At 38.8% G+C, this 23,815-nt stretch overlaps 2 protein-coding genes across 9 annotated transcripts; both read left to right on the top strand.

Moving 5' to 3' along the window:
• The first annotated feature begins 453 nt into the window (after nt 1–453).
• Nucleotides 454–10,779, top strand: ddx61 (DEAD (Asp-Glu-Ala-Asp) box helicase 61). 5 transcript variants are annotated; one of them, XM_026184343.1, is made up of 13 exons: nt 454–615; nt 1,423–2,223; nt 3,373–3,436; nt 3,575–3,679; nt 4,129–4,258; nt 4,748–4,894; nt 5,498–5,592; nt 5,710–5,832; nt 5,930–6,058; nt 9,010–9,190; nt 9,276–9,377; nt 9,471–9,682; nt 10,351–10,779. In XM_026184343.1, the coding sequence occupies exons 2-12, from the start codon at nt 2,048–2,050 to the stop codon at nt 9,650–9,652; spliced, it is 1,434 nt and encodes a 477-aa protein (XP_026040128.1). In that variant the 5' UTR covers nt 454–615; nt 1,423–2,047; the 3' UTR covers nt 9,653–9,682; nt 10,351–10,779. The 5 variants fall into 5 exon arrangements, with proteins under 5 accessions (XP_026040128.1, XP_026040130.1, XP_026040129.1 ...); XM_026184345.1 differs by having other exon boundaries at nt 1,479–2,223; XM_026184344.1 differs by lacking the exon at nt 454–615 and adding an exon at nt 622–735.
• A 1,863-nt stretch (nt 10,780–12,642) lies between these two features.
• On the top strand, nt 12,643–23,595 carry tomm40 (translocase of outer mitochondrial membrane 40 homolog (yeast)). Of its 4 annotated transcripts, none has more exons than XM_026184349.1 (9): nt 12,643–12,782; nt 13,475–13,710; nt 13,839–13,999; nt 19,082–19,183; nt 19,303–19,408; nt 20,251–20,373; nt 20,529–20,605; nt 21,527–21,629; nt 23,092–23,595. In XM_026184349.1, the coding sequence occupies exons 1-9, from the start codon at nt 12,697–12,699 to the stop codon at nt 23,229–23,231; spliced, it is 1,134 nt and encodes a 377-aa protein (XP_026040134.1). In that variant the 5' UTR covers nt 12,643–12,696; the 3' UTR covers nt 23,232–23,595. The 4 variants fall into 4 exon arrangements, with proteins under 4 accessions (XP_026040134.1, XP_026040135.1, XP_026040136.1 ...); XM_026184350.1 differs by having other exon boundaries at nt 12,716–12,778; XM_026184351.1 differs by having other exon boundaries at nt 12,724–12,786.
• Nucleotides 23,596–23,815: the final 220 nt, after the last annotated feature.

The raw sequence follows: 23,815 nt of genomic DNA on the forward strand, positions 1-23,815 counted from the left end.
CTTGGCTGCTCCCTTTAAAGGTTTCCACAGTGGCCACCTCCAGCTCTCATGTCTTTTTGTCAGAGCCCGTGTTTGCAAGGTGTTACTGTCATCAGGCACACCTTCCCTGTCACTCTTGCTGCTATCCTTTTTTTACACAAATCACCCCTGACACTCATTTCCACCCACTCTAACCTGCCAGACCTCTCTTCTTCACCTCTCTGGTGCACTGTCATTACTTCACAGGGCTGACTGCATGTATTTAAGCTCACCCACCTTCACTACCTCAATAAGCAACATTCATATGAGATCATAATAATAAAAGTATTAAGGTTAATGTCAGCGTCATTATATTTACATATTGCAAGTATTTTGGGCTTCAGAGTCGGTGCCTCAGTGATGGCCTGAGCTGAGTAGCTAAAACTTTTGAGGCGTTTGAAAACAGGCCCGTGATTGGCCAATTGGCAGTTCCCTTGGTTCAAACAGCCAACCCCAAAACGAGCGCAGCCATGTTGAATTGTCAGTTCTCTCAAAGAAGAGACAAAAGGTTAAAAAAAACTTCTGTGCCTTTGTCAAAAGTAGTGCCTACCAAGCTTAAACGAAAAGCCGATATACAGTTGAATCACGACACAGGCGGTAAGTTTGTAAGGGAAAGGTAGCATCTTTCTCTGACTGGTAGAGTTAAGCGTCACCGTTAGCGTATACTGCCTAGGCTAGAATCAGCGTGCTCGGATGGTTGAATGAAAGTGCTGAAGGGTGAGATGTAAACGGATGCAGATGCGGTTTCTTTGTAAACGACAGATATTTTGAAACAGTTTCTCACAAACCGGAAAAAAAAGACGCAGTCTTAGCTTGTTAGCTCGATGGCAAAGCCCACGTAGCTGTACGTGAAGTTTTAACGGCGCGTACACTCGTGTAAGTTAAAGTATTCTAGCTAACTTTGTTATCGATAGCGGTAACTTTATGGATAAACTAAACACATGTCGGTCACTGTTGGCTTTACTTTGTTGTTTAACATGGCTAACAATTGCACTGGCTAGCTAAGTGACCATAACACTGGCTGCTAAAATTCAAAACTGCTTGCAGCTGTTATTAAGTTTACACTGGTTGTTAGCCTCGGCATCAAAACAAAGGCAAAGTTGTCCGAATTAAAATGTTAACTCCACGTTTTTCAACCTCCTCATTTTACTTATATTTCCATAAATACTTGATAGACTTTCTTGCCATCTACCACCAGTCTTGTGGTGGCAGCATTATTTGTCACAATATAACAAAGGTGAGCTTTGCCTTTGGTACACATCTGAAATGTATTTCGTTGATCTGGTCAGGTGCCTTTGAGTAATACCACTTTGAAGCGCTTGTTATTTTTGTGCTCTTCTCTTTTGACTAGCCTGTTAATGCTTAAAAAAAACAACAACAACCGCCATTGTTTATTTCTTGCAGGAAACCTGGACTACTTTTCTTGTGTATTGTTCATCATTTCCTTTAACATTTTGTAGGCTTCCATCTTGGCGTTTTGCTACAGGAGAATTGAAAACCGAAAAAATGACCCCCAAAATTTAATGTAGCCTGCCAGTGCTTTAAAAAAATTGCAGGGATTGTAATTTTTTTTCAGACCACTATTAAGAACAATCCAGTATTAAACCCCAGCAGTACGAGTTATATACTTGAACATGAGAGCAGTTAGATATGTGATCAAGTTGTCCATATTTTAATACTACCCATTTTCAGTCAATGTAACAGTCAAACTCATACTCACAAGTGCACACTAAAAACACACACAAGTTTATTCTTTGGTCATATTAGTCACGCTATTTATATTGATTTCTCCTTTTTGGAGAGTTGTATTGTAAATAGGCAGAATTTACACACAAACTTCTTTTTATGAAGAGGTCTGAATGTTAGATTGTGAACACATGGTTTAAAAAGGATAGATAAGAGAAAAGGGTTTTATTTTTCTCACGTTTTAGTTTTGCAATACATGTGCACATTAAAGTAGAGCAGTGAAAAGGAACTGAGCTGAAATATTACAATACTGCGAGGAAAATCCAGTTAAGGTGTTGGACACATGGCGACAGCAAGAACCGCAAACCCAGCACCAATGGCTGGATTGAACAAACCAGCAAATGGGCAGCTCAGGGGACAGACCAAGACAGGTGGACAACAGTCTGAACTCCTGTCAAATGTCCAACATCCCAGTGCCCATAAAAGGACCAGCATACCTCAGAGCAGTGGAGGCATCAAGTAAGATACCTCCTTTAGTAATGTTTCTCTTCTACTTTGAAAACAGAAAAGTGTCGTTTTTTTCCTCACGTAATCATTTTTTGCAGCTTGACAGCTTGTGCTTTAGAGAAAACCTGCATGAGAACCCCATGGGAAAGTTCAGGACTTCTCACCAAATCTTCTAAACAGTCAAAGCCTTTTTTAAATCCCTGCTATCAGCTCTAATTACCATTACACCTGTCCTGACATGACTTAATAATTTAAGGTTTAACAGTAAGATGTTTTTGCTGTTGTCAGCACTTAGTACTTTGTTTGGAAGTTCATGAATTACAGAATTGTTAATTTTGTGAAGATCATGTACTTCACATTTAGTTTGTGTGCATATGTGACAATTTTAGAACATCATCAGCATTCACACCAGGGCTAGCTTGGGTGTTAAAAGCAAGATCCAAAATAAATTAACCAAAAGAAGTAGATTTGCATTTAACACTTATTTAGATGTTTGCCCACTTACCAAACAGGGACATGCATACAGGTCGAGGGCAAGTATCTGCCTACCCAAAGGAATATAATTTGAAATTGTTTTTAGTTCTTCTTAACCAGTGGGCATCAAAAATAACCCTGGTTTCCAGAGTGCAGTTTTAAAGGCGTCAGCATGCTCTCTGTGCTCTTCAATATTATGGCCAGCAGCAGAACTGCTTTAGAATACAATAGGTTATTGTCATTGTACATGTAAATTTTAAAAAACAAACTAGACTAGTAATACACATATGGACAAGTGAAAGTTATTCTTTATATCTGGCTAATTTCTGCCATCTAGTTGAAACAATGAGTACTTCTAATAATTGGTTAGTCCATTGTGTGGGTCTTAGAAGTTATAATATTAGCCTTGCATACATTAGTTTTAGTATTGCTGTGCTGCTTTGAAGTTGCTTTCACCAATGCTCGCCATAGAAATTACTACATTAAGCTGTTGTGTATTTTTAGTATATTAGGTCTTCATCTTTCCAAGTTGAGCCAAATCACACTGCTTAAAGCCCTTTTCCCTCTCTGAAGATTATGAAATAAAGAACTAAATGTTGCAGTGCTTATTTTAACATTTTGTTTTCTTTTTTCACTTGATATGGTCTGGGTCTTCCCTACAAAAATTGTACTCCTGATTACGACTAGGTTTGGTGATGACTGGAAGAAATGCCTGGAGCTTCCTCCAAAAGATACCAGGGTGAAAACTTCGGTAGGTGACTGCCATTAGACGCAAGTATAGTTATACATGCTTACTTAGACTCAGTCCATGCTGCCATCTAGTGCTGTAATCCTCAACCTCTGGATCGTTTTAAACAGTAAACTAAAATGATTGAGTTGTGTTCTCCAGGATGTGACATCCACCAAGGGAAATGAATTTGAAGACTACTGCTTAAAGCGAGAATTGCTTATGGGAATCTTTGAAATGGGATGGGAGAAACCTTCCCCTGTCCAGGTAAATAAAGTAGCCAGAACTCTGGTTCCTGTTTCTGGTGTTAATTTAGATGTATAAATAGTTGCACCCTTTAACAGAATCCCATTACCCCCACTTTGCCTTGATACAGCCCCATGCCTCAGCCATATGCTTTGCAGGGAAGTTGTCCACAAATGGAAAAAACAGCAGGAGAAACACTAATATGCATCTACCAAACAGAAGAGAAGCATTTTTGATTAATTTACTCTGGAACAAGTTTTAATTTCAGTGAGTAGGAGGCTAAATGAGTCCAATCTCTAGTCCTCCTGATTACATATAAGTATGAAGTGTTAAACATTGGTGCCACTTTGCGCGTTTTTGACTGTTAGAAGAAACAGTAGGGGTGATCCTTTAGTCCTGTCTATTTACATTGCTTCATGCCTAATGAACCATGCCCATTTTTCTGAATCGACTTGTTTGTCTGCCAACAGGAGGAGAGCATCCCTATTGCCTTATCAGGACGAGATATTTTGGCAAGGGCTAAAAATGGAACGGGAAAAAGTGGTGCCTACCTCATTCCTCTCCTGGAGAGGATAGACCTTAAGAAGGATCATATCCAGGGTGAGTTTCTTCTAGGTCTGGGCTGATGGCTTACAGTCAGTGTTGAGACAACCAACTACAGTTTAAGATGATGCCTGGTGGCTAGACAACAGTGGAAGAAAGTAGCGACAGACTGTACATGATTAGTGGCTTCACAGCGTATGAGTAGTGCATGAAAGTACCGTGCAGAATCAGTGGTCTGCAGCACTGCAGACTACTGAAAACTAAGTGAAGTGCAATAAAATAAACTGAGACATGAGCATGAATATATGACAGCCATGACTGAAAAGTAGAGATAATTTCATGAACTGTAGGGATGTTGTGCTCAAGCTGCACACATGCACACTTTGATCAGTGGTTCTTTTGTTGCTCTAAAACTAATGGAAAATATTGATAATATACTGATTATGATCGCTGCACTGCACTACTCCATCAATAGTTTTTCTGCTGCTGGAAACCTTAATTTTTTCTGCATTAATATCAGCCCTTATTGTATCCGTTTCCTTCCAGCCATGGTAATGGTGCCAACAAGAGAGCTGGCCCTGCAGATGAGCCAGATCAGCATTCAACTCAGCAAGCACCTGGGAGGAGTCAAGATCATGGCTACAACGGGTGGGACAAACTTGAGGGATGACATCATGCGTCTTGATGAGACTGGTATTTAACATTTTAAGACAATTTTAAAAAAGTTATTTTTATGGCTGCAACTGAATCTTTTTTTTTTTTTTAAATATTGTTAAAGATATTTACTATTTTTCCCCCAACATATAGTTAAATTTAAATTGCTTATCTGACTAATTAACTAAGTAGCAAATATGTTCATATTTGAGGTTCAAATTGTTCCTTTATCTTGACTCTTGTTTGTTGGCTCTTAAGTCTCCAATGAATGGGGCCAGGAAGAGAGAAAGTTTGTAAGCTGGACTTAAAGGGCAGAGAACACAATGGCCATATAGCGCTTTACACTGAACCCATTGACACACACATTCAAACACTGGTGATGGCAAGCTACATTGTAGCCACAGCCACCCTGGGGCGCATTGACAGAGGCGAGGCTGCTGAACACTGGCGGGTGAAGTGTAGTGTGAAGTGTCTTGCCCAAGGACACAATGACCGAAACTGTCCAAGCCGGGACTCAAACTGGCAACCTTCCGATTACAAGGCGAACTCCCAACTCTTGAGCCATGATGGCTCCCAGTAACCATGGCAGTAATACTTTTCTTGGTTAAAAAAATTTTTTTTTCATGCTTGCTTCTCCTGCAGTGCATGTAGTGATTGCCACACCAGGGAGGATACTGGACCTAATTAAGAAGGGTGTGGCAAAAGTGGACAAGACTCAAATGATGGTGATGGATGAAGTACGATTTGCTCTCTTTTTTTCTATATTGTTTATTGTTGACTTTTTTTTTTTTTTTTTTTAAGTTTGTGGACATACTATTCCTTTTGATGTTTTACCTCCCCCTCCCTTTATTCAGGCAGATAAGTTGCTCTCCCAGGACTTTGTGGTTCTGATGGAAAATATCATCAGTTTCATGCCAAAGGATCGTCAGATTTTGCTTTACTCTGCCACTTTTCCCATCAGTGTGCAAAAATTCATGGTAAGATGTCAAACATTAAATCTTCTGCATGAGTAAGAATTCACTTTGTTTGTACTCTCGTTTAACAGTTTAAGTTGTTGTAAACTGTTTTGTGTAGAGTAAGCACATGCAGAAGCCTTATGAAATCAACCTGATGGAGGAACTCACACTGAAGGGCATCACTCAGTACTATGCCTATGTGACTGAAAGACAGAAGGTACACTGTCTTAACACACTCTTCTCCAGGGTAAGTAATCAAAATTTCGATTAGTTTTGACTACGGGTGCAACAATATACAAAAATCACGGTTCAGTTCGGTACTTTGGTGTCACGGTTTGATATTTTTTTTTCAATACAAAAAAAATGTTCATGTCTTTTTTTTAATCTGTAATGTATTAAAATTATGAATATTTCTTTTAACTCAAAAGTACAGTTTTCAAATTAGATGTTGCTGAAACAACAAAATAATAAAAGAAATCTATCTTATCAAGAAATCACTCATCTGTGGGAAAAAAAAGTTTATTACAGAGAAATGTCTCTTTCCAAAATCAAAACTATAATATACCCTTCTTGTGGGGTATATTCTTACCCCCAGCCCAGCATTAACTATGTTCTTAGCATTGTCAGTAGTTACAGGTATTATAGCATTTGGTCGCACTAACTTACAATCTTTCACAGCTTCTGACAGATCTTTGGCTAAGTCGTCAGTGGTGTGACTTTCGATGATGTGTGTCTGCAAAACACTGCTTTTCATCTGCCATTCCAGATCAATGTAATGTGCAATGACGGTTAAGTAGCTCTGTGTAGCTCTTGAAGTCCAGCCGTCTGAGGTCAGAGCAACACTGGGTGCTGCTGACACTGCCGTCTCTAATTTGGCTTTTGTCTCCTTGCACAAAGCAGGAACTGCAGTATCGGTGAAATAGGTTCGTGAAGGAATATTGTATCGGGGCTCAAGTACTATCAGCATTTGCTGAAACCCGGTGTTTTTCTACAACAGAAAAGGGTCGCATGTCGACAGCATAAAAAATAGCAATTGTCCTGTCTATTTCTTTTGCCCTCTTAGAATCATGTACTAACGGCTGTCTAAATGACTCGGGTAAAGTTTGTAGCATGTGTGCTTGTTGTTGTTTTTATCTGCTTCCACTTATCTTTGCACTAGGGTTCTGTCTCGCTAGCTTGAGTGAATGCATGTAGGCGGCGTTCTGTGGATCTGCACTCGACAATGCATCCTAGGCGGAGTAGTCGAACGCAGATCCACTGAGCTCTCAACACAGACAGCATCATCAGAAGAAAAGTTGATAAAATAAATTTAAAAAATTTGTATTGTTCAATACATATGTGTACCGAACCAAAAGCACTGTATCGAATGGTTCAATACAGATACATGTATTGTTGCACCCCTAGTTTTGACCAACCAGTTGTGCTATCCAGTCTTTAAGTCTGACGTCATTAACCATTTCTGGGTCCAAAGTCAAACAAACACTGGGGCGTCACTAAGAGTTACAAACTGTCTAAATTTCCTCTTTCATCTTTAATAAAATGATCAGTGTGGCTGCTCTAATAGGTGTAACAATTAAGTTTAACATCCAGGCATCCATAAAAACAGAATTTATGAAATGTAAGAGTTAGAAGTTGGCAGGGAGTTAGCTCACTAGTTTCCATCTAAACATGACATACCGTGTTCTGCATTAGGGATTTCTGAAAAAAACAAAACGTTTTTTCACTTCTGAGATAAATGAAGACAGGAAACTAAACAGCAGCAGTGACGTTTGCGGGGTTATTGAAGTTGGGCTAGCTGATATATAATGGTGTGCTACATGGTGGCTAGCTACGCAGCTATGGTTGGCATAATATAAACACAGTAAGCTGATGAACGCTAACTTTTTCCCTACTCGATAAAAGTTAATGCAAGGGTTCCCCATGGTTGGGGACAAATTCAGTTCCATAGCAGGATCCTTTAAATGGACCAAACTTCAGTCAGGAGAACAACTGAGACAATCCAGCCACAATACGAGGTTGGTCATTAATTTACCGCATGGGCTCGGCTGTAGTTACATCGTAAGGTTTTAAAAATTGAGCTTTAAAATGAATAGTTGTAATAAAAACCGAGAGGGGCCGACAGTGATCACTGCTTTTTTTTTTTTTCTTTTCTTTTTTTTTTAGTGCTTGTTCAGATTAAATAGAACAAGATACAAAGTATTAAAACATGTAAAAAAAAAAAAAAAATCACAACAGCCTCAATAAATGAAGAGCAGTTTGGACCCAGAAGCACAATTAATGCATCATCACTTAAAGACTGGATTGCTGCACCATTAAGAAGAGAAACTCTGCCCCCTTGGGGTGATAGTGGTTTTTTTTGTGTTGTATGACATGTGTTGTAGTCGAAGATATTAGTAGGAAAATATGCAAAAATAAATTGAAAATCTAAGAAGACAGGTTTGGGCATCCCTTGTCAGAATACTGTGACCGTCCAGGTGAGATGAAATTACAAATGAGGCATTTCATAAAAAATGAAAAGACACATTTTCATGTCTTTTATGAAAGTATTCATGAAATCAGTCTTTCACTGCCATCCAAAATATTGCTAGCTTGCCCAGTAACCAACATATTCATCATTCATATTCATGTTTTACACCTGGAGGCTGACTGAAAAGTCGGCAGTGGCATACAATGATTTAGCCTGTGGACCATTATGAGGTATAGAGTAAATATAATTGGCTCCTACATTGTGTTCACGCAGTACTGACCCTAGTAAAAAGACAATGGTTTGTTTGTTTGTTTTTTTTAGTTGAAATTACACCAATGTTGCTTCACATATGATCATGTAATGCATTTACCTTTTGATTTTCTGTTGCTCTTTGTTTTCTCTGACCTGAGGATCACTGAACAAATCCTTCCTTTTTTTGGGGGGGGGGGGGGGGGGGGGTGTCTGTCCTCCTTTCTTCCTTCCTTAACTATTCACAGTAATGGAAATTTTGACCCAGCCTTTGCGTGCCACTGTGCCTGTAACGTGTATTTGAATTCACTTTTTTTTTTTGTTAGATTAAGTAAAAAGGAAAATGTATTTATGATAAACATAAAATTTGCACTTAAAGCTAATAAAACAAAAATACAACGCAATGTAAACACAGCTTCCAACAAAACAGTTTTGTTCACATTTTGTAAAATAACCCTTCATTTTGTATTTTTCTCTTCCAGCTCCAGATCAATCAGTCTATCATCTTCTGTAACTCCACTCAGAGAGTTGAACTTCTTGCAAAGAAAATCACTCAACTTGGTTATTCATGCTTCTACATTCATGCAAAGATGATGCAGGAGTACAGAAACCGTGTGTTCCATGACTTCAGAAATGGATTGTGCAGAAACCTAGTCTGCACAGGTAGGTGAAGAGTTTTTGCATTGGAAAAATGTGAAGTGGAAGAACAAATGTTCACTGGGTTGAGTAAGCACATGTTTTCTTGTAGACCTCTTCACTCGGGGAATTGACATCCAGGCTGTAAACGTGGTTATTAATTTTGACTTCCCCAAAAATGCAGAGACCTACCTCCACCGCATTGGCAGATCAGGTAACCTGTCGTTTTGTCAATAAGTTAGGTTTACAGCTACTGTTTGTAATACCACTACTAATACAAGCTTGACATCATGTTGATTTTCCACAGGGCGTTTTGGTCACTTGGGTCTGGCTATCAACCTCATAACTTCAGATGATCGCTACAATTTGAAGAATATTGAGGACCAGCTGGTTACTGACATTAAGCCCATACCCAGCAGCATTGACAAGAGCCTGTATGTTGCAGAGTTTCACTCTGTTGACGCAGAAGATGGTGAAGAGAAGGCATAAACTAAGGACTGGGAGCTGCACAAATCAATGGTCAGTTCCTTGAATGGCTCAAACTGAAGCATTACTGAAAAATAAATCTCTAAGAGTCAAAAGTTTGGTTTATAAATAAAACAAGATGGGATGTTTGCTGCCCTTTGGCTGCTCAGGACTAGGTTGTTGCAACCGTGTAAACACAGATTTTAATTGCATTTGTCAGTTAATCTACATCAAAATGTTATTCAGGGTTCATGCTTGGCCTTGAACGCGCCTGCTGAAAAGCTGTTTGATCTGTGGCCAGTGAGTATTCACTGCCCTATTCTGTGTTTCCAGTATTATGATTGTGAGGTGAATTCATCAGCAAGGAATAGCTTAAAAAGTATATCATGTACAGGTGAAACCAGAGAGAATATTCTTGCTCGCTGTGTTCTGAACCATAAGAAGAGTACATATATAGGGGTATTTTAGGATGTAGTGCATCTGAACACTCTTCCTGAAGCAACCTTTTTAATTGATTAGTTAATCTTCATGAAAGAGGATATAAAGCTTTACAAGATTTAAAGGTGAAGGGGTTACAGAACAGTCAGCATAGATTTGGACAGAGCTGATCTGCACACAGGGCCAGCTATCTGCTCTGTGGGTTTACTACAGTAGTGACACATTGACATGGTTGGAACTGGAGATTATAATTTTATTCCTGGCTTTTTTCTTTTGTTTTGCAGAACAAACATGGTGCCTGGCATTTGTCACACAATACTGGCTACACATCAGACAAGATTCAAAGTGAAGATTTTCTTTCTGCTCCTTCCTCCCTCAAAATAATATTTTTGTACATTTTTCATTTCCTGTTTGAGTTTACTAGTAAACTGGTGTCCCACAGAAAATTCCCACTTGAGCATGGACCGTGATTTCTATCAGTGTGGCAGACTACACTGCTAGAAATCATGCCTATGTGATTTGAGCTAAGGTTGAAGGACCTCACCAAATTCAGCCACTATTGAAATGATCTGCTTTTGGTGCTTTGTTGTAAGAATAAAACCGTAACCAAAGGTGAACTCGGTGGATAGTGCCAACTGTGAACTACAATGTTTGTGTCCACATCCTGCTGAAATGCATTTGAGCCAGTGACATAAAGAAAAACTGCAACTTTGGTCACGTACGTTTGGTCATTTCTTATACTGTCTGTGATAATTATGACATGCTCAGTATTATGATGTATTTTATTGGTTTAAAAAAAGTTTTGAAGATCACCAACCCCAAATTAATTTGATGCATGGTCTGCAGTATTGAATTAAGTAATCTGGTATTTTATTACATTACTGCATTACTTTCACAGGCCTTGTGTGAAATCTGACCCTTCTTCTGTGGAGGTTTTTAAAATCTTAGCAGAAACTAAGGATTGAAAGACCATTCAATATAAAATTTGCATATACTGCATTAGGGTAAAGCCACAGTTTTTGTCTGGACACATTTGCTACAACATGACACACATGGAAAAAAAATTTCCCTCTCCCCAACTTCCTTATTTCTGTCAGCTAGAACAGATGTGGCCATTCTTACTTGACCCTTCTCATTAGCATTTTTACCCTCACAAGCAGTCTCCCGGGGTTTATTTTTGTAACACTGAGACAAACTGTGTGGAAAATACAATGGAATCAGCACCAGTAATCCTTTCATTCTTGTCATCACCATTTCATTAACATTCAGATGATTGGGCAGAAAATCTGAATGGTGTGACCACTTCTTGCCTTTACAGGTGAAGTTTCTGCCCCTTGATTTACTAAAGATATTTGCATTAATTGTGAGACGCACCTAATATTTTGGAATATAGTACACAAAGAGACCAAAGAAGAGCACGAGTTGGAACAAACCTTCATAAACCAAAATGGCAAAAAATTCTTTCCTCTGACGAACCTTTAAAAAGGGCTGCTGTGCTGCTGCAGTGCACAAAGCTTGACACCCGTTTCTTATGATAAACATTACACTTTTTCTTTTCTTCACCAATAGTACAAACAGTTGTGAGTTCTAATAGCAAAGTTTCAATAATGTTGCACTTACTAATAAATGCATTTCATGTAGCACATGTCACATATCAGTAGTCGTAACTACACTAATGACTTTGAACTATTTGACATCAGGGATTGGTTTGTATATAGAACTTTTTTATTCTAGTGGCGCATTCTAAGTGTTTTAAACAGCATGCCTCATTCACCCATTCACACTGCAACTTTGTTTCTATGGCAAACTGCTTTGTAGCATTCACACACATTTACACTCCAATGAATGTGTCATTGGGTCATCATCTATTTAAAATATGTATTTATGTTTGTTTCTCTGGCTGACTTTCACATTAGTGCTAAGCACCCAGGGAGGGGACTCGTTTTTGTCATGCGCATCTGTATTTTTCTTCCAGTGTGTCTGAACTAGTAATTGGACTCGTGGATTTGATTACTGGATTAGAACAGCAATCCTTTGTTTTATTCTTAGAAGAAAATTATCTCTATGGCTTGATGAACCATGTTTTTCTTGACTATATTTATTTTTTTAAATCAGGTGTTGCAATGCTAATTCCAAGCAGATAAAAAGTTCAAGTGACTGCACTCCACAGCTGCACTTTCTGTTTTTTTTTTAATTTCATGAATGATTGCATTTTGGTGTAAGCCTGATCCATGTAACCTAATATTTCTTGCTAAGACAGAATCCAAGTCAAACCATAAATCTGTCTTTTATTTGCCTAAAATGCAGTATAACATTTCATTATTTACATTTTAGTTAGAACCTGTTTGAATAACCCTGTCCACTGGGAGATGATCCCATTCTTTTTGAAAAATACACAAAACCCGTATTCTCATATTAGTATAATTAATATATTTTTGTTCCTCGCATATAATTGTGTAAACACTCCTGTTCGCTCCATACCCTTGGAATGTCTTTCAGTGAAAGGCCGAATTATGCGAATGTTCAGTAAATGAATCTAATGATACGTCACTACAAAAGGGTTGTCCTAGCTTCAGCCAATTGTTGCCGGCATGAGATGCACATGAGCCAATGCACAGACGAGTCTGGTAATGGGCGGATCCTTGTCAACTACGGTCACTGACGTTGTGAACTTTACCGGTGTTGAACTACCCCTGGACCCAAACCGTCACCGTAAGTAGGTAAACCGCAGAAAGGAAGGGGGTGTTTTGTCATTTGGGGGCAGGGGGGGTATTTCATGGCGTTACTCTGTCTTGCGTCGTAAATCTAGTTACCGCTCTATTCACATATGGGCGAATAGATCTCGTGGTCAATTCCACATGGCTACCTAGCCAGCCAGTTAGCTAACCAACCTCTGCTAGCTCGCTTTAGCATTCATAGGTTAAATGCTGCTAGTGAATAGTTTTGTCAGCTGGTGGCTTAAATCCATATGTGGCTTAACTAACAAATAACCAACTGCAGTACAACATGTCTTACTATCAGGTTATACTGTTTTTATTGTATTTAAAATCTCGAGAGTCTAACTAAATTGGGCCTTAGCTGAAACCAACATGCTGCACCAATGCTTCAATGAGGGTAGCGGTGTTGATGGTCGCTGAAGTCTTGTGAGCAAATGCTTTAAGAGCTCCGTGTTACTAAAGGGCTTACAGATATACTGTATGAAGCATGAGTAACAGATCTCTGAGCAGAATATGCGCGTGTATGTATTTGTGTATTTACCTCACAGGATATGCAGTTCATGTTCAAATTTACTTTTTGACCATTTCTACAAGATCAGTTTAACAGTTTGTAATCTGAATGCAAATATGCAGCTTTTATTGCTGTTTTGAAACAATAATGTATTTATACACTGCCTGTCTCTCTCAATAGGCTGTTACCATCTAAAACTATGGGCAGTGTGTTGGCTGCCACCTCCCCCAGTCCAGCCCCAGCTGTAGCTGGAAGTGGACAAGGGGTGCCAGGCTTGGTGTCGGTCCCTCCTGGGTTCACTATGCCCTCAGTGTCTTCCGTCCCTCCAGCAGCTGGATCTGACCAGCCGACGGCAGATGCACAAGCCTCTCTCCCAAATCCAGGATCATATGACGAATGCCACCGCAAATGTAAAGGTCTGGAAATGAGGCGCTCTCTCTGCATTTCTTCATTTGTTTTTCAACTTTTGCATCATAATTATGCTGTTGTATCATTGCATCAAGTGTCATTGTTAAGCCGTGTTGTTCTCCCTGCTTTGTTTCAGAGGTGTTTCCACTTCAGATGGAAGGGGTGCGGTTAGTGGTCAACAAAGGCTTGAGTAACCACTTCCAGGTCAGCCATACTGTTACCCTCAGCACCCTGGGTGATTCTGGTTATCGATTTGGTGCTACCTATGTAGGCAGTAAACAGACTGGGCCAGCAGAGGTAATGCTCTCTTTTTTTTCTTTTTTCTTTGCCTTTGCCTTAACATACTACTGATGTGATTCTGACCGTTGTGTGTAAATCTTTGTAATGTTTACAGAATTGAATGTTAATTCCATAAATACATCAACATTTCATTTAAAATGCATGAATATTATTGAGGTCGCGGTTATTTGTCACTGTTAGGGAAAATATTATAAAACACTTCTTCAGTAAAGACTTCAGAGAAGAGAAACACAGACAGTTTTACTTGTTGCTTAGCAAGGGCAGCTCTGAGCTCTCGCACGAGAGTGAGGGCTCAGGGACTCGCGCTCAGAGACTGCCCCGGTCTTTATTTATAGTTCCAGTGTGTGTGTGTGTGTGTGTGTGTGTGTGTGTGTGTGTATATATGTGTGTGTGTGTGTTGCTGATCAAAGGGTCATAAAGCACAAAAGGTACATCCTTGGTCAGGAGAAGGGTGACCCCCCCCTCACCCTGGATAACACAGTGAGGAAGTCCTGCAGTTCATCTAAATGTAAAGAAGCACTTAAACTAAAACAGACATAGCTACGTTAATCCTACCGTAAAACAATAAAACAAGGTACGAGCTCTTTCCCATGCTCCCAGGATGTGGGGGTGAACCAAGCCTGCTGAAAATCACACATCCTGTCACTACACAATTGATTATATGCCTCTAAGCATACATGGTTAAACATTTCCTAATACAAATAACTACATGCAGTATTCTACCATATGCAAACTTATATCACTAAAAGATTATACTGACTACTAAATACAATTTTCCATTGACAGTCACGAATAATCATTAGAACAAAATTGTCCTTTTTTTCTTTTTTTTGCACTGTCATGTAAATGTAGCATAGCTTTTATATTCATGTTGCCTTACATTCCTTATGTACAATGCTTTGCAAAAAATAAGTCACCTAGATTCAGTGCATCTTTTAGAAGAAAAATAGAAAACTTACCAAAGTGTAAGATAAAATCAAAACAAACAGGACACTCTTTGTATTTGTATATTGTGCTAAATTCCTGTTAATTAAATCTTTTTAAAGTGTTTATTCACCTCTTTGAGGTGAAATATATTGTCTTGTGTCATTCAAACATTTGAATTTGAACTAAATAAAGTTGTGTCCAAACTACAGGATAAAAAACAAACACAAAAAAACAAACTAAAGTGGCCATCCCTGAGTGTAGCCAAATGAAAATAAAAGGTAGGATTATGCAGGAAACGACCTACTGTTTTAGTATTATTTTAGTATTGCTTAATGCTTAAGGGTTAACACATCTTTGTCCAGTATTTTGACTATTTTCCTAAAGCCTTCATTAATCACTGTGTTTACTGGATGAATATATCTTTGGTAAAACGTGTTGGCAATTTCACTATGTCTTCATGAGCTGGGTGGATAAACTGTACATGCTTGATTTTCTGGACACCTGACCTGCTATTGGAGGATTTCAATAAGAAACAATTGCATTGTTTACGTTGCCTTTATGCAATCATCTTACTACAGTTAGCTGTGTGACTTTGCCACACAGACGTGAGTCTGCTATACTTTTTGCACATTGTTTGTTCTTGGTTTATGTCACTTGTTTTAAATTCCCAGTATTTTATAAACCAACGGATGATAATCTGCTTTGAGAAACAACCTTCTGTTGTACCAGATGTTTGACTTTTTAATCTAGTGATACTTGTTCAGATGACATCCAATACATTTTATGGTGCAGGTAACAGCTGTTATTTGGCATATGCAGGGGACTTCATCAGGGGGTAATTTTAGAGAGCGATTTATTTGATTTTGTTTTGTGTTTGATTGGCAGAACACATTTTTAATATCACTTGATCATGTTCATTTATTTGGTTGAAGTCAAACTCGTGATCACCATTAATAGTGTATCTCTACTTCAGTGTGAATCTTCACATAAATGTCTAATAAGCCATAATGGATGATTAGTGATATTTTATATCCATCTTCTTCTTTCTATCCGGGGGCTGGTTTACGGGGACAGCAGCTCCCACAGGGAAGCCCAGAAATCAATCTCTCCAGCTACCTCGTCCTGCTTGTCCAGGGGAACACCAAGGCGTTCCCAGGCCAGCTGACAGATATAATCACTCCAGTGTGTCCTGGGTCTGCCCAGGGGCCTCCTCCCGGTGGGACATGCCCAGAACACCTTGCCCAGGAGGCATCCTTGTCAGATGCTCGAACCACCTCTACGGGCTCCTATCAATGCGGAGGAGCAGCGGCTCTACTCTGAGCCCCTCCTGGATGGCTGAGCTTCTCACCCTATCTGTAAGGGAGAAGCTAGCCACGCTTAAGAGGAAGCTCATTTCTGCCGCTTGTATCCGCGATCTTGTTCTTTCGGTCACTTCTTTCGGTCACTACCCAGAGCTTATGACCATAGGTAAAGGTAGGGACGTAGATCGACTTTGCTTTTATCCTCGCCTCGCTCTTTACCACGTCTTACCGGTACAGTGTCCGCATCACTGCAGCCGTAGCACCAATCTGTCTGTCGATCTCCTGCTTTCTTCTCCTGTCACTCGTGAACAAGACCCTGAGATACTTAAAGTCCTCCACTTGAGGCAGGAACTCGTCCCTGACTCAGAGTGGTCACTCCATCCTTTTCCGGCTGAGGACCATTGCGTCAGATTTGGCAGTGCTGATTCTTATTCCCACCGCTTCACACTAGGCTGCAAACCGTTCCAGTGTGAGCTGGAGGCCATCACCCAATGAAGCAAACAGAACCACATCGTCCATGAAAAGCAGAGATAAGATTCTGAGACCACCCAAGTGAAGGCCTTCTGCTACTTGGCTATGCCTAAAAATTCTATCCATAAAATATTCTATTCTACTCATAGGGGTCTTGTGAATTGCTCTTTGTCCGGTGTCTCACCCAGGACCAATTTTCCATGGGAGACCCTACCAGGGGGCAAAAGCCCCTGGACAACACAGCTCCTGGGATCCCTGGGATTGCATTTTATATGCAAACAGTAAAAGATCTTGTCTGTCACTGTGACTTGAGTGATCTGTGCATAATCATGTTTTTTTTTTTTATCAATTTCTTTTGAAAAAATTACAATATATGTTGAATGCATGTGGAAACTAACTGTAGACGTTCACATACAGTAGAGCAATAGCAATATTATATGCATCAGAAATTCATCTAGAGCACCAAAATGTGGCCACCTAACCTAAAAACTAACTTGTTGATTTGGATTATTGAGCCAAAGTAGTAGAGGTGGGAATCACCATACATCCCACGATACGATATTATCACAATACTTAACGCACGATACGATATTATTGCAATTTTTAAAATATTTTGCGATATTCAGATTCTGTATTCATTTTATCTAATATCAAAGTCTCACACTCAGTCTTTCTGTCATTTCAGTCAGTTTTATTGTTGACAAACTGAATGGTTTGTATTACAGTCTAGTCCAACTTAACTGAATGCAACCATCTGGTACAATTATAGCTATTCTGAACTATGCAATTTATGAAAACTATGCAGCCCATTCAGCAACTGAAGAATTTGAAAGTAAATTAAAATAAAATAATATTTTATTTTAACATTAAATAAAAAAGTTTTAAACTTAATTAAAATAAAACATGTCTTAAATTAAAATAAGTAAACTGTCATGTTTATTGCTGCCAAAAAACAAGTTAAACACATTTGGACAGTGAAGGAATGTCAGGATCTTTGCTCAGAAAAAGGATCAACATGCTCTGAAGTCAGAGTTCCAGTCCACAAAAACTTTTTTTGTAACAAAATATCGATTTCTGCTGTCCCTGTATCGATACATTATTAGCAAACAAAATATCACGATACTACACAGTATCGATTTCCCCCCCCACCCCTACAAAGTAGTGTCACCTTAAATGCCTGTCTCAAAAATTTAGGGGACCTCATGATAGTTCACTAATTTAGTGGGATGCTGAGATACGCTACAATGAGGCTTACAGTGACATTCATAAATATCTTGAGTATAGTTGTGGATATTGACATCAAAAACAACCGGCTATAATACACTGAATGTTTCAAGACCATTAGGAAATGTTGGTCTGTGAACGTGATAGGTCTTTTTATGGAATTTAGGGTCCTGTGTAATTGTAAAGCATCAGCCACTTATGTGAAATCTGTATTTTTGTCGTGCAAAACAATTGGACAAAACAAAACTGAAAAACATAATTTTGGAGCATTATGGAAGCTGTTTAAACACCAGATGTATTCCAGACCATTAAAGTCTGACCTGTGGTTGACAAAAACAATTGAATATAGTGATGACAAAAATCATTATTGTGTGTGCTATATTATATTATTAATAACCAATGCCACTCCTGAAACATACAAAGTGTGCCTAAATTAAAGATAACTCAACTTTATTATGGTGTTAATTGTGTGCATTTCCCCCCATTTAGAGTTTGTCTCTAAAGCCTCTTTTCCATTAGTACCTACCTGGCTCGACTAACTTCAACTTGGATCGACTGTTTTTTTCATTACAATTCAGTACTACCTAACATGCGTGGTTGTCGTCATAGCAACACGTCCAAGCGTCCCGCAGAGTAATTAACATGACACGAACGCTACGAAAAAGGTGGACGTTGTGGCAAGAATATACCTTTTGCTCAGTCTGTGCCTTTTCTTCGGTCTCAGGGATCACCGTATTGTTTTTTGTAGCCATTTTTCTTATTGGTGGGTTTCAAAAATGGTGTTAATGATATGCCTTCATGACTCATCGAGTGACGCTACTGACCAGCCAATCAGTGGCATGCAGGCTGACGACGTCACATTTTAGTACTTGATCGAAAAGTACCTGATACCAAGTACTTTTACTAAATGGAAAAACCAATTGAAGTTGATCCCAGTAGGTACTAATGGAAAAGGGGCTTAAATGACATATTATTAGTGTGTTTGACATTTAGTGTATTATTAGAGTTCAAAACTTCAAAAACACCTGGTTGGATTGTTTTTCTTCACATTTTCACAGCCCCAGATTCTGTATTACCGGTATTGATGCTGACTGCCATTTTATACAGCTGTTGACATAGTTTTGAAAAGCTGACAGTGAAGTGGTATTCTCTCTAGTCATTCCCAGTGATGGTTGGAGATATGGACAACACCGGCAGTCTGAATGCGCAGGTCATCCACCATCTTACAACAGCTGTACGCTCCAAAATAGCCATACAGGTATGTAGACATGCAATAGCATGTAGATGTGATCCTTTAGAATTTTTATTAAGCGTTTCAGTGAATGTTTTGTTGTCCTTTCAGTATTTTATATTTTCTTTTTATTTATTTATTTTCAGACTCAGCAGCATAAGTTTGTGAACTGGCAGTGTGACATGGAGTATCGAGGAGAGGACTTCACATCTGCTGTGACGCTCGGAAATCCAGATGTACTTGTTGGATCTGGTATGATAAAGATTAGTTTGATCAGTTATCCTTTATTTATTGAAGAAAAAGTCACATTGAAATTAAAATCTCTTTTCCAAGAGAGACCTAGACAAAACTGTAGCAGAAGTTGCAACAAAAAAAGTAAAAAATGTGCTGCAAAATGAAATATAAAAATATTATTCTTAATAATGAATATGAAACCTGATGCATTTAGTTCAATAAACAAAGGTCCAAAAGGAAGATTTTTTTTTTTTTTTAATAGCAAAATAATAAATTGAGCGTCATTGGGCCTTTCATGCTTTCGTGTGTCAATAAAACACTTTCCAGATGTTCTTTCAGAACCACAGCTGATGTGACTGAATTTCAGCTCGCTGCTGAGTTGAATTGTGTGATGTCTGAGAAGCAAAGCATCAACCTAATAATCTAATAAACATTAATGGAAACCAGGGGGCGCCTGATGTCCATGAATGAGTGCTGCCTCACCTACAGAAAGTAATACATTGCTAGTTCAGTCTATGTGTCCAAACTGTGACTCCTGGAAGAAGTTCTCATTTCTTAGAATACTACTACTATACTCTGTCACGTATTCACAACCATTGATAATAAAACCCAACTCGACAGCAACAACAACAAAAAAAAAACCTAGCGAACTACACAGGAGGGATTATAACAGCTTTTAATGAAAAGCTAGGAGTGCTTATAGACTACAAACATCCTCTGTGGGCGCCAGTTTAGCTCAGTGCGTTGAGCAGGCAATCGCATGACATACGGCTTAGAAAATATAAAAAAGTGTACAACGGGAATGTGTCTCAAAAGAAAATATAATCTGTATTTGTAATAGATGCTTTTTACTGCTGCAGGCATTTTGGTGGCCCACTATCTTCAGTCTATTACTCCAGCACTGACTCTCGGTGGAGAGCTTGTGTATCACAGGAGACCAGGGGAGGAAGGAGCGGTCACCTCTCTCTTGGGCAGGTACACAGGTAAAATCGCTCTTTAAGATTCACATTCTGCACTGCAAGACTACGTTGTGCTAAAATTTATATATTTTATCATGAAGCTTTAAGGGTATGGTAAAATGTGAGCTATCTAAGAGATGGATTAGTAATTCTCCCCACCTTTTTTAAAAACTCCACAGGTGAAAACTATGTTGCTACGTTGACTTTGGGAGGAGCAGGAGCTCATGCTACATACTATCACAAAGCCAATGATCAGGTATCTAACTTCAGTTAAATTGTGTTGCTATACTACTCAGGTCACACTACACTTGCATAAATCCTCACAGTAGATCTGAGGATTTCATCTTGGGCATGTGGAAGTTTGGCCTCCTGAGGCCATCACTGACACAATGCCAAACCTGTCATAATTTTGCGGGCAACATAACCACCTGTAACTGTCTTTAACAGTAATGGTTAAAATGTTTTGTAGCTCAAACGAAAAAAACACAACAAAAAGATTCTCTTCTTTCATCCAGTGCATAGCCAAAGTCTAGAGAATCATGAGGGACGTTTACAAGAAAATCCCTGTAACTTGCAAATGTACTTTAGATAAGCAATGGCTTCTTTCTCCTGAGCACATAATACATTTTTACAATAAAAACAATAAGTCAAAAACGCATGCAGCCAGAGAGATTGAGCAATTCACAACCATATATTAACATCAGAGACAATTTTGCTTCTGATGGTCAAAGATTATGAATGTTGGTAAAATTTTGCAAAGAGTGTTGATGAGACTCGATTGTGGGTTTGACTGCTGCACATTGGAGTCTGGATAAAGGAACAAATATACTGAGGGGGGTTTTTTTTGGGTTTTTTTTGCAAAAATCACAGGTGAAGTAAATCCTGTGTTGTTCTGTGTTGTCCTTAAAGTGACACATTTGGCGTGAACAGTTTGCAGTGTTGGGAATCCTAGCAAAACAGTGTTTTGGGGTTGTTTTGATTTTCTACTCCACATTCAGTGAAAACTGGCCTTAACTCTGATGTGAGTAACAAAATCTAAATTCTGGAATATATTTTTTGCAAGTCTGCTGATTTTGGCTTTGAAAATATTTTGCACACGTGCAATGTGCATATGGGTACTTTAATATTGAATTAACAGACTTAATGTTACATGTACTTTAAATTTCTTCTTTCACAGTTGCAGGTAGGAGTTGAATTTGAAGCCAACACGAGGATGCAAGACACAACAACATCCTTTGGTTACCAGTTGGACCTCCCCAAAGCAAATTTGCTCTTTAAAGGTAAATACCGTACACAAGTTGTAACAATCAGTAAGAACTAGAGATGGACCGATCCGATATTACGTATCGGTATCGGTCCGATACTGACGTAAATTACTGGATTGGATATCGGACAGAAATAAAAAATGTAATTCGATCCATTAAATATCAAAAAAGCACCTCACAAAACTTGCGACATGGCGTAACTCGGCTCATAACCGTTGCACTTCGCAGCAGTATACCTCACGTGATAGAGCAGCTGTGTGTATTTGGAGCCTCGCTACCAAACCGGCATTTCATCTCGAGGAAGTTATCCCTAAGAGAAGTAAAGCAAGTGTGTAAGTTCATCTCTTAATGTTTGTAAAGCATTCCTGCGTTAAGCTTAACAACCGATATATGGAGCGACTGCCTCTTCTCTCTCCTTCCCTCTCCTGCAGTTACTTAAATCGTGAAACTGCTTAATCATCAGCTGATCGGCTTTTCTGTCGCGAGTCCGTCTCTCTTCTTTGTTTTTGGCCCACTTTTCACGAGAAAGAGGAAACCAGCGGCTGAACAACAGCAGCACGTTTAAGCTTGATAAGCTGTTGTTAGAATTTATTTAATATTACTTTCTAGACCAGGATCTTTTTCTACAGCTGACGGCTGGTAACTGTGTAGGGGCGGATCTAGCAAAGTTTAGCCAGGGGGGCCGATAGGGCATGAAAAGGGGGCACAAAGACATACTTTTCTTTCTTATTCTCACTTAAAATGTCTAGCTTTTAATAAATAATTATCTGAATCTTACACCCAAAGTTTTAATCTGATGTAAAATGTATAGAAGTCCATTACTGTATATAGTAACTGTTAAGTCTAATATACCCTAGTAAGCTATAGTACTTTTTCCTTTGGGAAAGTATCATCTGTGAATTCTGGAATTGTGTTGAAGAAAGATGTTGAATCTATTTAATTATTCTTGAAAAATAATTTATTTCTGTGCATTTTTTTTTCACCCTACATCGAAATTAAAGTTGATTACGTCGATTAAGCATCATGAGGTGGAGGGGGGGGTGGTTCCCTATTTTTATTTTTTGCTGGGAGTTGGCAACCCTGTTAGTTAGGTTGCTTAATATTTCTGCTAAGTACTCTTTAAAATACCAGAATAGGGAGGATGGAGTAGGTTTAAGTTTATTAGATTGATCAGTATTGCTGAACTATGAAATATTTTGGGTGCAGTGTATTTTTTACATACAGGTATAACAGAATAGCTTTAGTGTTGTTGTTTATTTAAACTTGAGTATGAACTTATACAAAATGCAGCAAGATATTAAAAAAACAGTTTTATTGATTAAAAAACACTATTGGATTCATATCGGTATCGGCAGATATCCAAATGTATCGGACATAAAAAAGTGGTATCGTGCCATCTCTAGTAAGAACATTACCAAAAAAGGGGAAGCAAACATTTCCATTTCAAAATTCATCACTTCTATGTTCTCTTCTGCAGGATCAGTTGACAGTAACTGGGTGGTTGGAGCAACTCTTGAGAAAAAGCTCTTGCCGCTGCCTCTCACACTGGCCCTCGGGGCTTTCCTCAACCACCGTAAGAACAAATTCCAGTGTGGCTTTGGTGTCACGATTGGCTAGAGGTTCGGGGGCTGCTTGGAACCAGCCCACAGGCCACCGTTTGGACCGGCACAGAGACACACAGGAAACCTGGACTAAGTTTTAAAAATTGGATTGAGAGACTCTCTTATAACTGATTTTCTGAGGCAGACAGAGAGACAAAAATGACTCAAGGAGCCAGGACTGGCCAAGCCATGCCTACATACTGTAGCACAAATGTCTTTCCTTTATGGTGTGTTGGATGTACCCAGAGTCTAGAGAGATGTATATCAGAGGGGATCATGTGACGCATGACAACATGTGATGTGAAAATCAAAGTAAGTGGTGAGACATAATATATGGTGGTTATGTATAAATTGAAATAAATGTGATTACTTTTTGTACATTTGCCTGTGTCATTGTTTATAAAATACAACATGTATACCTGGATTATGTGTATCACATGAGCTGCAATACATTCATGAAAGGGATTCTTTGAGTCTGTGAGTGATATGCTGGGTTTACTTTAGTGAGTTGTTTCCATCCAGCTTAAAATAAATTTAGCAAAGCTATGGTTACATTTTTAGGCTGAAATCATATTTTTGTTGTTAACTTTAGACTTTAAT

The sequence above is a fragment of the Astatotilapia calliptera genome, chromosome 11 (assembly GCF_900246225.1).
Source record: "Astatotilapia calliptera chromosome 11, fAstCal1.2, whole genome shotgun sequence".
NCBI classification, from domain to species: Eukaryota; Metazoa; Chordata; class Actinopteri; order Cichliformes; family Cichlidae; genus Astatotilapia; species Astatotilapia calliptera.